At 40.4% G+C, this 14,935-nt stretch overlaps 1 protein-coding gene across 38 annotated transcripts in view; it reads right to left on the reverse strand.

Moving 5' to 3' along the window:
* TENM3 (teneurin transmembrane protein 3) overlaps nt 1–14,935 on the reverse strand; it is a 651,969-nt gene that overhangs the window by 30,103 nt on the left and 606,931 nt on the right. For 29 of the 38 annotated variants that reach the window (XM_035292578.3, XM_078366208.1, XM_078366207.1 and 26 more), the window contains 3 exons: nt 13,880–14,112; nt 12,317–12,471; nt 10,660–11,534 (listed from right to left, as the gene is read on the reverse strand). In XM_035292578.3, the coding sequence (XP_035148469.1) occupies nt 10,660–11,534; nt 12,317–12,471; nt 13,880–14,112 (1,263 nt within the window). The remainder of the gene's footprint in view (nt 1–10,659; nt 11,535–12,316; nt 12,472–13,879; nt 14,113–14,935) is intronic. The other 9 variants (XM_078366209.1, XM_078366204.1, XM_078366202.1 and 6 more) reach the window with 1 other exon arrangement.

A 14,935-nucleotide genomic window follows, 5' to 3' on the forward strand; every position in this document is an offset into this window, starting at 1 on the left:
CTTTCCTCTCACAGTCATTACCACATCCCGGAGAACTGACAAAGTGATAATATCCAGCTCTGAAATTCACAGGCCTTGAGACAAAGGCATGCAAGCCAGGGCATTCCAGAATCAGTTCCCTTAGGGATTTGAAAGATTCCGGGTTAGCCATCATTAAGAGAAGAGTCATATTTAAGCCAGTCTTTTTGTTTGTTTTCTTTTTTAAATTGTTTATTGAGTAAGGAAGGCTGACCTGGGTGGGATGCAACTTATTTGTTTAGCTATCCGGTCTTGAAACAGAGACCTGCTAGACAGCTGATGGCAAGGAAAATTTTTGCTCCAAAGAAACTGTAAAGCACAACTGTGCGTATCCTCATACTCCTGGATTTATTCCATGGATCTGGAAGTGCTCAGAGGACAAACTCCTCCCTCTCTTTTGTTCTCCTTGTATCCTGGTGCCTGTTGAGCTGTACACAGATCCACACCCTGGCAGTGAGCAAGGACAGGCAGGGCTGTGAGAGGCTTCTAGTAAGTGGGAAAGATTTTTAAAAAGTAGGTGGCCCATTTGGAAAGAGAAAATTCTATTTATTACTATAAATTGCTGTTTCTACCACCAACATAACACTTAAGATACTAGGTTTGACAAAATGCAATATGCATAGCTAGCTGTTTTAGCAGAGGAAGCTTGGTTACTTTTGTTAAGTGTTGCTTCTTTTGGAATAAACCTTGACAGGGGCCTATGAGAAGTTGGAAAGAAATGGTAGAATCACATATTTTCTTTTGAATGCGAAGGAATTTTTAATTACTAAGGAGCCTTTAATATTACAGGTGAGGGTAAGAAAATCCAGAGAGGTGCTCTCACTTTCTCACAGTCACGCAGTTAGGAGTAAGCGACACAATCAGGACTGGAACCCAGGTTTTTAGTCTCATCTCATGAGTGTCAGTGACTTGGAAAATGGAGGTGAGGAAGGAGGAAGAGGAAGGAAGCACAACAGCAGTAGTAGACAGGATCAGAGTCTAGATGACAGAGTACGGACACTAACGTTACCTACTCACAAGCTTTAAGACAGAAAATGAACATGGTGCAAAGTGCAAGAAGGAAGAGGAGGCAGAGGAATGGCCAAATTTGGGCAGTTAAGGAGTAACAAAAGGGAACAAAGAAAGAAGATCAAATACAGGAAGTGATGGAAAATACAGGAGAAGACACAGATTTACAGATTTCAAAGGATCAGGGATAGAGCACCCAGTAGCAGAAAGTGGATCCTTCGGTATTAGCACAGCTGTTGTCTTTCATTATGAAGCCGCAGGAAACTCCAGTCTGTAAACTCACATATTTGCACCTTTTTATCCACTTGCAACCAGATCTTCTACATGCCCTTTCAGTATGATCTGATTCACACTCACGGCTTCGGCTCTCTCAGTAGCCCTCATGTCCACTTTGGAACTGTCCTCTCCTGAGTTCCAATCAGACATTTTTTCATCACAAGCCAGACTGTGCCATGGTACTATCAAAGTCATGATTTACAAATCTGAAGGGCATCTTTTGTCCATCGACCTACAATTCTTCCCTGTATCTCCGTATCCACTAGTCACTGAAGTTGGGAAAACAGAAACTCATGCTTGATCCTCTTTTGCCCTTACCTCTTAACATTCAGACAGCAAGTTACATTTCATTTCCTAATGACTGACCTACCTCTACTGCCTCCTAACTTTCCTTTCTGAAGCTACTTTTCTACCTTAAATCTACCCTAACATTGTCACCAGACTGGCTATGTTGCTGCCCCTGTCATAATACTTGAATAGAGACCCCTACCCCGGAGGCAAGATCACTGGAATCAGTTCTTTCTCCGTCGCGGTGCAAGCTCTAGCTGTGGGGAGCCACCATCTCCTCCCTGCTGCCATCTCCCTCTTCCCTGCACACATTCGGTGCTTCTGTCACTCAGAGCTGTATGTCCTTTCCAAAACCCGCCACGTTCTGCTCCTGAGAAAATGCTTTCCTCTGGCCTAGAAGTCTCTTTCTCTCTCTTCTGGGCAGCCTTTATTTACAACTTCCAACACTGATCTTAAAAATTACCTCCCTTGGGAAGTTTTTCTTGCCTCATCCCTATCCCCAGTTCTCAACTGGATTTAGATGATACTCCCCTGTACCTCCACAGTCTGTCCAACAACTATCCCAGCACTTACATTCTTATGATTGTTTACTTGTCTTTGTCTCACAGTGGACTCCTAGCTCCTAGAAAGCAGGGAATGTGTCATTTAGCTCTGCATTCTCCAGCACCTAAGGCCAGTACCTGGCACATAACAAATTCTTATTGAATGAATGAGTGCATGAGTGAATGAATGAAGGCCAGGAAATTGGGAGACAAATAGGAAAAGCTTGAGGCATAGCTGCTTTTGGAAACAGTGCCTCTCAGAGGCTGGTTTGGCCTGGACCAGTCCCATATGGGACTAACTATGCCTGTGGTTAATCGCTGTGTTAAGGAGAATGAGGCACACTTTAAAAATTAAGTTAAAAAACTAGAAATACTTATTAAATTAGTAACGGATAAATGAACTAATCTTTAATTGGATATGCATACACAGATATGAACATGAAGACAGACGGCTGGGCATAACCTTTCTCACTAGATCTAAATTATAAATAACCACTGCGTAAACCCATTCTGACTTTCTTTTAGAGTTTAGAGGTTTGAGGTTTAGTCATCCTGAACTATTTTTTGGCTGCCCTAGGAATAGTCTGATGCATTTCGATACCCAGTCATTCTGCTCCTCCAGAGGATAACATTTCCTGTAACCTTTTCTTGTTACTCTAATGCTAACTGACCTAGCTTAAAAATGTCATCCTCTATGAGTGAGTACTTTCTTCTCATTTCGGGCAAGGCTTTTGCTTACGTTTCTTAGAACTTGCTTCCATCTTTTCTTTTCTAGAGTGTGAAACAGAATGAGGTCTTTCTTCTAGCTGATGCTTGACTTACATTCGTTAAATGCTTATCAATTAACTACTTTAAAATACACTATAAGTTTTTCAGCCTTTGCTTTTTATACACTGTTTTTTAATTGAAAAGCCCAGTCATGGGAAAATCTTAATTTATATCAGACCTACACTCTTAAAATACACTTAAAGAGAACAAAAAGTAGTTTTTAGAAAGTGCTACAAAGGGGTATTTCTTTACATCAGTATTTTTGAGAAGCTGTGGGGGTCTCACCTGAAGAATCATAGATTCACCAAACGTTGGGATGAACCTGAAGTGTAGGAAATCTGTTTTAAGGTGTGCCAGTACATGTGTTTATGAGATGTGGGAGTGGTGGTGATGGGGGGTGTTGCTAAGTGAGGAGTCTAGTGACTTGAAGCATGTGGATGGTATATCCCCAAGCATCCTATCTCCTTCACAGACTGCCTTCCACAACCCGGGTAGAGCTCCAGGGAGAAGTGCCGTGTCCACGCTGGTTCTGCATTTGCAGCCTCAAGATATTCTGAAACCACTCTCGGATCCTGGAACATATGCCAGGGGCTTTCTCTGTGTTGAATACCTTCCTGGGAGGCCGCAGAGTTACGGAAGCCACAAGTGAGAGCTGCTGGCATTGCTTTCATTTTGATATCAGAGGAATAAGCCAGAGATGCTGGAAGGTCTCTAGAAAACACTCAATTGTCAATCTTTGGTTCTGTGAATGTAAAAAATGAAAAGCTCTCTTGCACTGATCATCCACGTGTAGACTTCTTGCTTTATGATCCAACAATCATTTTGAATGGCTGGTGTACACAGCTTCATCTTAGGGTAAATCATCTGATAATCACCGTGTAAGGGAAGCTGATGATGCACACAGACAGGAAGCCATAAAATCATGTGTCTAATCTAGACAGTTGCATAATGAGTTTAAAGAGGAAACAGGACACTTGTGGAAGCCGTATTTACTCTCGAACCATTGTGGAACAAGTCAGCATATCCAGAGCATTGATTTGCCAAATGGAACACCCTGAAAGAGTTAATTCAAACTTGCACCTATCAATACACTGCAAGGACACAGCTGATGAACTGAGAAAATCTGACTCATCTGTTTTTATTTTTTGTACAGTTTTTTGAGTAATCTGAATAACATACTATTTCCCTACTTCCTTTTCCTCCTTTGAAACCCGGGAAGAACCAATTTTTTAAAAAAACTGGACTGCAGAAGGGAATTGGAATAGATCAAATATTAATAAAAGTTTTGAGTCAATAGTGTTCAGGTTAATGCTTGAAATGTACAGCAGCCACTTTAGAAAACCGCCTATGCATTCTTTTACTGATGTCCCTGGAAATACGCATTTTGGTTAACAATTTAAAGCAAAATTATTAAGCAATTAAACAAAACAGCAAAAATAGTAATCTATTATTTGATTCGATTAAATCAAATATTTAGAATTCTATCAGAAATAGACTTTTCCCATGTTTAAAAGTGATCTGCTGATAAAATATCTCACAAGTCATTCTTAATCTCCTAAATGTTTTCTTCCGTGAAGAAAGAAAAAGGACAAGGAAAATAAAGCAGGTGGCTGAGCACCATTTTAAGATGTATATGTGTATGGGTGTGTGTACAAATATACGTACATGTATCTATAAAGTGAGCTGCTCAGTTTTTAATGCAGTTTTTGGCAGAAATAGCCATGACGCATGGTTTCGGTGTTTAGTTTTTACGGTTTAATGGCAGGTGTCTATCAAAGGAAAGGACATCCTCTCAATTTTGTCCTGTGGAAGATACCTCTACAGTTCTTCTTCTTTTTCTTTTTTGTTGAGATGGAGTCTCACTCTTTTCACCCAGGCTGGAGTGCAGTGGTGTGATCTCAGCTTACTGCAACCTCCACCTCCCAGGTTGAAGCTATTCTCATGCCTCAGCCTCCTGAGTAGCTACGCCACCATGCCCAGCTGATTTTTGTATTTCTAGTAGAGACAGGGTTTCACCATGTTGGCCAGGCTGCTCTGGAACTCCTGACCTCAGGTGATCCACCCGCCTTGGCCTGGCACAGTGCTGGAATTACAGGTGTGAGCCACGGCGCCCAGCCGATACCTCTACATAAAATTTTTCTAATATTAGAAGCTATTACAAAGTCACTCCTATAAGAACATGGCATGGCGCCGCAGTCAGGCTGTTTAAAGAGGATTCAATGTCAACAAGAATGGCCATATCTTTTCTAATTTGGAATAACTATCTTTATATTTTCCTGCGTTATTTGCGCTTTTGGTATGCAATTTTGAACTTGAAATAGGCTTAGTTGTGACACATGCACTGTTTACACTGCCCTTCTCTGAGGCACTGCTAGAGCATGAGAACAGATGTCCATGGGAGTCGTGGGTTTGCCATGAGCACTGAGTTAAGTTCCTTATAAAGAAGTGCTTCAGAAGCTCATTCTGAAACTGTAAAGCTTGAATGAAGGGCAGTAAAGCACCCTAATGAGAAGCCGGAGACTCGTATATACCTACATCAATGTGTAAAAGCTGAAACTCATTTATTTTCTCTGTGAATCTGAATATAGCTCACAAAAGATCACAGAGTCAGCTCCACAAATATAGAGCTCCAAATATTCAAATTCCCAAGGTTAAAAAAAAATGTCACTAGCCTGCCTGTGTGCATGTACATATCAGCCAGAAGTCATAGTTCCTTCATGTTGTCTCCTTTAACCAGACAGAAGAGCCTCTAGATATGCCCAAATGGTTTGTATTTTACGTGTGTAAGCAAGCAGAGAACTGTGAAATGCCATTTACTATTAAATAACTTATTCTATTCCCCAATTCAGTACGCTGGATTTCCTTTCTTTTGTGCTTTCAAGTGTAAGAACCATGGTTTCTTTTGGGGTATAAACTTTTAAAATAATAAATATTTAGCAGGTGAGAGGTTTTTTTTTTTTGAGACGGAGTTTCGCTCTTGTTGCTCAGGCTGAAGTGCAGTGGTGCGATCTCAGTTTGCAGGTGAGATCTTCTTAGCATCCTTAGAATTACTTTGGCTAAGGAATGATCTATGTGGCCGTTGTTTTTAAGAGGTGTGAAGAGCAGCAGGGAGCAGTCCGTAATACTAAGTGAAGAGAGAAACTAGGCTTATCACAGTGTCTTCACACAAGCGGACTCCAGTAGCTAGCTGGGGTCCTTTCTACAGCCCAGCAAGTCAATGGAAGAGAAGGTCAGGGCCAAGATGGGTTATTCAGTCAGTAATCAATAATTATTTAGCTCACAAAGCATATTAGTCTAAGTCAGTGATTTCAAAGGTGAGTTACAAACCATCTGACACCCAGTGTAGTCCTCCCGCCATACAACCCAGTAGCATGTCTAACAATATTGGCCACTCCTCTAATGAATCACAATAGGACATGGTAATTACAAGTAACACGGAGAGAAACTGCTGCCAAGAAGCAGATGATATCTCTAGTTTTCAAAATGACAGTTATCATGTTAAAGAAACCCCATCTGTGCACCCTAAAGAATCACCCTACCTACTTTATTGGTGATTGATAAAAATCTCATTGAGAGGTTTCTTCTCCTAGAATCCTTTCTGATACCAGATAAAATAATATCCTTTAACTGTATTTGCATGGGAAAAGTTTTCTTTTTTTCTTTTCTTTTTTTTTTTTTGAGACAGAGTTTTGCTCTTATTGACCAAGCTGGAGTGCAGTGGTGTGATCTCGGCTCACCACAACCTCCACCTCCAGGGTACAAGCCATTCTCCTGCCTCAGCCTCTAGAGTAGCTGGCATTATGGGCATGTGCCACCATGCCTGGCTAATTTTGCCTTTTTAGTAGAGACAGGTTTTCTTTATGTTGGTCAGGCTGGTCTCGAATTCCTGACCGCAGGTGATCTGCCTGCCTCAGCCTCCCAAACTGTCGGGATTACAAGGTGTGAGCCACCACGCTCGGCCAATTTTCTGTCTTTACTCTTTCACACCAACATTTCAGAAAAAAATGCTAACAATATGAAGCCTTTGTTTGTTTCATTATTAGAATAACAAGATCAACTGAGGAAGTCCTTATTTACAAAGCAAAATACAGCAGGCAAACATGTAATAGTGGGTAAATATTCTTAAACATCAGTAACGAAAATGGGTGGTGGTAATGTTTTCAACGGTCACTATTGGTACAGAGGTTTGAACTAATTTCGAATGCAAAAGAGCATTTATAGAGCTATTCTTTCGATGGAGCCTTGGCAAAAGTCAGCTTTTGGTTTTACCAGATTCTTCTCTGCAAATACACTGACCTGTCTACTTATTTGATTTAGTCTTCTATTTCTTCATTCAACATATAGGTGTGCTGGGAGAGCTCTATACACAGAGCAACACTCCCGGAGTGCTGGGAGCCACGCAGATGGTGAAAGTTTGCATTTTGTGAAATACCTTTTTACTTATACCAATACTGTGACATGTTAATTGTACACTAAAGTTTGTACCAAGAAAAAAAAAAAAAGAAAAGAAAAACATGCAAGGTACGTAATTTGAACTAATTCTCTTTTTAAATTTCTTTGGAAGGAACTATGACAAGTGTATTTTTATCAGTCGGCAAATTTATTGATTCCAGATCTTCTTCCATCTGTTTCTATCCTATAAAAGCTTTAATCTCAAGGCTTTTTAGATACCAGGCTAGTTAGAAAACCGGCCACATACAAATGGGAGCTTGAGCTGAAAAGTCTACGTTTTCTGGGTAAGGTATCTGTGGAGGAAGATGATTACAGAGCATGTGATCAAAGTTCGAGGGACTGGTGTCATGAAAGTCACCAAAACCAGGCGTTTTTCAGTGGGGGATGGCTTCCTTTGCGGTCTCATGGTTTTGGTAACACTCTGGTCATTGTCAAACCTGTCAAATCCCTTCTCTGTGAACTTACCAAGTGCCCTTTGTAAGGTCTAAAGTACACACATAGACGCATGGTACTCTAAAAAGTGAAGGGAAATTTTAGATACGTACTAATACTCTGGGAGTCGGCCAGTTCACCAATAACTACAAAAACAAAGGCATTCTGACAGGGATTCAGAGGCTCCCCGCTGCCTCTATTAGGATGCTCACATCCCGCTGCACGCCCAGGTCAGGAGACAAGAAGCAGAAACTCTGTTGTCAAGGCTCCGATGAGCAGCGACAGGGGCTGAGTTTGCCCATTAACAATCTCAAACTTACACAGACAATATGTGCTGCTCTGTTTGAACACGGACAGTGCTTCTGGTAATGACACTGCCCCCCCACCCTTTTCTTTTTGTGCATTTCCCTTTGAATGTGTTTTAAAGTTTCTGACCCTTAGAAGAGGCAGGACTTTGCTCTTTCACAGCCAAATTATAAGAATGTGTGGGAAGAAAAAAAATGATCGTTTGTCACTCTGACATGATGATTCTGAGTTCCTTGGGTGAAGTGCTCCATTTGAACCATTGTTTTGCAAAATGCATAAAGGTTTCTTAGAAATTTTTTAGTTGTCTTTGCTGTAGAACTCTTATGAGGAAAATTAATAAAACGCTGCTTTTTAAACTGAGTACTTCTGTTAATTTTATTAGAAAAGTCATTTTCAAACACTGGTTTGTTAAACTATGATATTCTCATATATATATAAAATTGTGAGGGTGATGTTTGGTAACATATTTTAGTAATGCTTTTTGGAATAATCTAGTTGCTGTTACAGCAATTTTATCTAGTTATAAGATTTTATAGACATACTTTAAATATGACATGTAATGAGTTAGTATTGGTGAAAATATGATTTTGATATTATTTTAATTAAAACCTTTCATTCTTTAAAATAATGTTTTCCCATTCTATTTACAAGACATTTACAAGATTGGCTTGCCAACCCAACACCTATTTCAGCCAGTATGTGGATTCCTAAGTCTGAAATTCTTGGAGGTTATCTGTTACTAGAGAAACATATCTTCTTTTCTTGTACTATCATTTCTTTAAAAAGTAAAAAATCCAAACTGGTTTATACTATCCCATATCAGCTCCACCAATAAAACTTCTCTAATTTTCCAAACTTGATTAAAATTCATTCGTAGGCCATAAGCAAACCACTGTATCAGCTGCAGGAAGTTCAAGTGTCAGCAGTAACCCAGACAGTGAACTTGTGGCAACAAAATAAGGACATATTCAAAAATGACCCACAGGGCAGGGCCTGAGTGCTAGACTATCCTAAAAACTTATTTCTCAATTTTCCCCTGCTTTCCACTAAACTGAAACTCTGCCAATGCCACCACCATCTCCTGAAGATCTTATAATGAGGGCAGCTCTCCTGACCACTCTCATTGATGGTGGCATTTTTCCTGAGCTCTTTTTTGCCTCGATGGCAATCTAGCCTGCTAGCACTTTGTAACAGTGCAAAGGAAGTGCTTTCCATTAACTTCCAATTGATTCCTTTCCGATTGCGATACTAAAATGAGCAAAAGGAATGCTAAGAACAGAATTGTAATGTCATTCAATTGAAAAGGTTTGTTCCTCTCACAAAATCGTGCTGCTGGGTAACATTCATTTTATTAACAGGGAATCTGTCAAAAAGAAAAGCAATTCAAACTACAGGAGAACTAAGCTTTGTGTATAAGATACATTCCAGAAAAGTTGTACATAAAATATTTGTAAACTGAGTTATTTGTTTCTGCTGACTTTTGTTATGATTTTAGAGGTGTGCTCCTACAGAAGGAAATGCTTTTGCTTCGGCCTATCATTGTGAAAATCACACTAAGGAACTCAGGATTCATTTCAAAGACTATTTTGCATTTGTCAACGGGCCATTCTGCCCATCTGATTTCCCCTAATGACTTGGACAAGTGAGTCCAGTGGACAAGCAATTGAGATGCACTTATATGTGCCGTGACATACACAATGCCTGATTTTCCTTTCACTCTTAGTGACTCCCAACATGTGACTGTCAGACAGCACCCGGCCTGGGTCACCACTCCACATTCACTGTGGAAACACCCTGGCTGAATGAGCCTCCTAGCTCTTCACATGCTTTCAGGCAGCAAATAGCAATTCCTGACTTGCATTTAGTTGTAAGGTTCTTTGAGGCCCAGTGTAGCTTCTCCAATAACTGATTACAAAAACTTAAGCCCTTCTGTTTACAGTGAACAGCAAAGTTCACTGTAAATGTTTTTAAAGTTTTTCTTCAATGCAAGCTCCTGACACAGTCAGCATTATCAGGTGGGCAAACCTAGAGCCAAAGATTGATGCCCAAAACCAAAGCTGTAGGATGCTTCTCAGAAGGTCTGCTGCTAAGATGCTAGGTCTGTCTGAAGCAATATGTTAATCCTTATGTAGAGGTAAATTTACCATAAAGCCAACTGAAACTTAAGCTTCTGAGCTTCTCCCTTACATGGGTCCCTTCCCTTTCCAAGGCCCTGCATCTAACTTTGTATCCTGCAATTTTGTCTCCTTTCTCAAAAAGAGGAATCCAATTTTTTTTTTTTTCTTTAGAGATACATTCTGGCTCTGTCACCTGGCCTGGAGTGCAGTGGCACAATCATAGCTCTCTGTGGCCTCAAACTCCTGGGCTCAAGCAATCCTCCCACCTCAGCCTCCCCAGGAGCTGAGACTACAGGAATGAGCCACCGTGCCCAGCCGGGATCCAAAAATTATAGAAGCTCTAGGCTCTCAAAGACGCGGAATCCTCCAGCCCTTAAGATTATATTGCTATTATCGGTTATATTCTTGCATCACAGTATTTTATAATCAGAGTAGAATTTTCATATACTTACTCAAAAAATGTTGTCCATCCGGTTTCATCGCTTTTAGTGGCTAAAAGGCCACTGTTGCCGTGGTACGTAAACAAAACTAATTCCAGTCCTTGAGCAGTCATGCTTTTCAAACATCCATTTGTTCCTATTGTCAACCATATCACTTGGTTATCGGGGGACACCACTCGAACTGGCATCCGATTTGGGTCCCGCCTAATTCTAAGGGTGTTGCCATTGCTGTCCGTCACGGCAGTGATGTCGTTGTCGTTGCTGTAGCTGAAATTGTACAGGTAGTCACCAGTGACTAAACTGACAGTGTACTGGTGAGTACCATTGATGTCAAAGATGTAGAGTTCCTGATCAGTTGGAGATGCAACTTCATAGAAGTTCATAGAGTTCAGTAAAGGCTTATTCTTTGACACAGCCCGGATGCGGATATTTCCGAGATCTGCAATATACAGCGTGCCATCCGGAGAAGCAGCCAGGGAGGACGGGGCGTTGAGTTTGGCGTCCTTGGCATAGCCATCCCCACTCTGGTAACAGTCACAGTTGGCATCATTTTTGCAGTCACATTCTGAAGGTATTCCGGCCACTAAGGAGATCTCCCCATCTGTTGTGACCTGCCTTATCCGGTTAATTTTCTTCTCATCAGTTTCAGTAATGTACAGGACTCCGCTGTAGGACACAGCAATGGCAGTTGCCGATTCCAGCGTTGTCTGCACTGCGTGCTTCCCCACGGGGTATTCCACTCCGGGAACCTGACAGTGCATGGGCCGTCCTGCAGCAATGCGAACTTGACGATTTTCAGTGATCTGTAAAACTACATTATTATCCAGGACATAAATGGAGTTATCCATAGGGTTAATGGCTAGGTCAGTGGGCCATTCCAGACGTACCTTAATAAAAAAAGAAATGGCCTGGTTAGTCAGTTACTGCACTACAGTTAATTTGCCAGAAGAGTAAGTTAGTCCATTCAGGGAAATTGGCATTAATCTGAGATAAACTGTTTTAAAATAGTATTTTTTTTTCAATAGCCTCAGTAAAATAGACCAAAAAGTGTTGAATGGAGACAGATATAAGATATAACACTTTAAAATTCAGCTCACAGAAAGATTTGCTAGTTACAAGCAAATAACAAGCCTCTAAGTAGTGAGTCAACAGATATCAATGAGCTTTGAACACACATGTTCCTCATAGCAGCAGTCACCACCAAATGCTGGGGCTTTTTTCTATGAATAGATTAGTATTCTGTTGTGTTTTCAATCGGGCCAACAGTAAAGTTTCTAATTATAAACATAAGTCCCTTGGGACTAATCGTAGTGTGTTCTCTCTACTACTTAAGAGCTCAGACAATCAAAAGATTAGAGGTTTAAGCTGTTTGGCTCTTTTTAGAATACCTGCATGCTGCTTCTTGACTGGTATTTTATTACAAATGCTTGGCATTTCCAATACTTGTACTGTATCATTGTTCTGTATCTCACTGAATTCATCAAATGCAGAATTATAGAAGAAAATAACTTTTTATTAGCTCCTGAGATACAAGTAAGTGGAAATGCCCTATCATAACCACTGCAACACATGACGTATGAGCTTTAATATGTTGCCCTCATAGTCTGCTGACATAATAAGTCAAGTCACCTAGAGGAAAAACCAACAACTGAGCATAGTATTTAACTACCTGGCTGATGTGCATGCTGGTGTCACAGGTTAAAGGCCTGGCGGAAGTCAGATCGTTAGAGCCCAGGAGAGTTGCTATGATTCCATTCTGGTCGACTTTCCTAATCATGGTTCCATCAACAAAGTAGATTAGTCCGTTCTTATCAATTGCCATTCCTGTGTTTGAGAGAAGCAAGTATGACTAACTTTTCAAAACTGGTTACTTTTGATTCACTCTTAGGCCCATTATTAAACTCATTTAACCCTAGTGACAACATGAGTGACAGGTAGTAGGTAGCACTGCAGACTGCAAACACGTTAAAAAAAACCTAACACAGGCATTTATAATACAAAAAAATGAAAAATTCGGTAAAGAGGCCAGGCAGGGTGGCTCATGCCAGTAATTCTAGCACTTTGGGAGGCCGAGGTGGGAGGACTGCCTGAGCTCAGGAGCTTGAGAATGGTCTGGGCAACACGGTGAATACCCATCTCTACTAAAAAATACAAAAAATTAACCAGGTATGGCAGCATGTGCCTGTAATCCCAGCTATTTGGGAGGCTGAGGCAAGAGAATGGCTTGAACCCAGAAGGCGGAAGTTGCAATGAGCCAAGACTGTGCCATCTGCACTCCAGCTTGGGCGACAGAGCAAAGCTCCGTCTTAAAAAAAAAAAAAAATTCAGTAAGGAAATAATTAAAATTTGTAAGAATCTTCTGTGAGTATATGTATCACACAGGTAATACCTATTATGTTTCAAATATAAATTGTAATGGTTACATAATGTTGTAGTCTATAAATTATAGAACCAGTTTCAAATTCAGTTCCAGCAAATGTACAGTAACTATATTCTTCTAACGAAAATAGATCTAAGCAAAGGTTAGTGTTTTGTTGACCCCGTTACAATGAAATTTTCTGTTACGAATAATTCAGTACAGATACGTTTTTACAGTCCTTGTTCACATAACAGTCAGTAGATATGATGAAAGAAATGAAGGCCCCGAACCAAAAACATTGTATTGAGTGGTAGATAATACATGGGCAAGGAGTCAGTCCCGCCTGGTTTAAAAGCCTTTATCACGTAGAATGTTTTAACCCTTGTTACCTCCAAAAATTCCTTGCAGCAAGCATTTTTTTTCCCCATGGCATAGAAACAAAAGTTTAACAGCTCCAAAGTGGGTGAGGGCTCACAGGGTTGCTTAGTGATGGTTTTTAAAGAAGTCTGGGACTCATTCATGACAAAGAAATTCCAGGACAATGAAAGAATTTGGATACTTCCTTGAAGTTTAACAGGATGTGACCTGAATTATATAGAGTAGTTGCTTCATTCTTTGAAGAGCTGGAAAAATGGTGTGATAATAAAAAAATGCCAGGAACCTAATATTTACTGTAAAACCAAGTTAGGATTCTAGCAGTTTCATGCTAAATGGCTTTTAAAAACCCTAGATGTGAAACAGCTTTTCGGAACACAGTCAAAGGTAAAATGTTAGACTCAGCATTAAACATGACTAGGCACTAACTGGATTTTCTACCTTTTTATTTTGAGTTTTTGAATAAAAAGAAATCCTCAAATGGGTAACTGCCGGTACCTTTGGGACTCATGAGTGTGGCTTCCACGGCCTTCCCTCCATCCCCACATCTCGCCTCGTCAAATGGAAGGCACTGCTCCCCCGTCCCTGCAACGACTTCTGCATTTTTAGTCAAGTCTTTTGCCCCCGTAAGTGACTTTGGGCGATATATTCTGCGGGTGTTCGTGTCAGAAACGTACAAATCTCCTGTGACTGGATCTGTCGCAAGGTAGTATCTATGAGCTGGGTTGCTGCTGTGAAAAGGATCATACACAAACATCAAAGGGAGTTACTCCTAATACACAGAGAGAAACTAAAAGCAAAATAAAACAGATCATGAGAAACTGATTATAGTCTGGAATCCATGATCAAAGATTAGACATGCATAGTACTGTCTATTTAATAATGACTTAAAATAATGTGATCACAGGTAGCAGTTCTGACATTACTGTTTGCCGTCCTTGCCTGATGCTGAGGGTTCCCCAATTAACCAACAGTCATCTTAAAAATGATCACCTTTAAAAGGCAATATGCACGTAGCCTAAAACAAAGAAGCAAATTCTCTAAATCCTTTTTGCTCAATGCGAAGCCATTAAAAACTGCCTCTGAATGAGAGACATAAAGTTTATTCTGGGGGAAGGATGTTTCCATCAAATTCTCCAGTCAAGTATAATACACTGCTGATTTCACTCCTATGCCATCATAGGGTATTCTCCTTTCAAACTAAAACCCTCCCCCTGAAGAAATGTAGCATTGCATCGGTCTTGGTTGCTCTATCATAATCCAGAAAAGTTCCAGTGTTTGTCCTATGGGGTTAAATATTAAAATGAGTTCATTCAAGTGTAAGAGACAGTCTTAGCTGGTGGCCTGACGCAGTGAGCTAGGATGCTGGACCCTTCAGTTTTCTTTCTAAAGTTTGTATACTGAGCTGCTCTGAAACCTGTCTATGAATTTAGCGACATACAAAATGTAGTGCCTCAATTTTATAATTGTACAGCAATGCAAATATAAAATATTTTATGTCCCATTACTCGTAAAAAATGGTAAGCCAGATTATGGAGTTTAAAAGTTAATGTC

This window comes from Callithrix jacchus, chromosome 3 (genome assembly GCF_049354715.1).
Source record: "Callithrix jacchus isolate 240 chromosome 3, calJac240_pri, whole genome shotgun sequence".
In the NCBI taxonomy this organism is placed as follows: domain Eukaryota; kingdom Metazoa; phylum Chordata; class Mammalia; order Primates; family Cebidae; genus Callithrix; species Callithrix jacchus.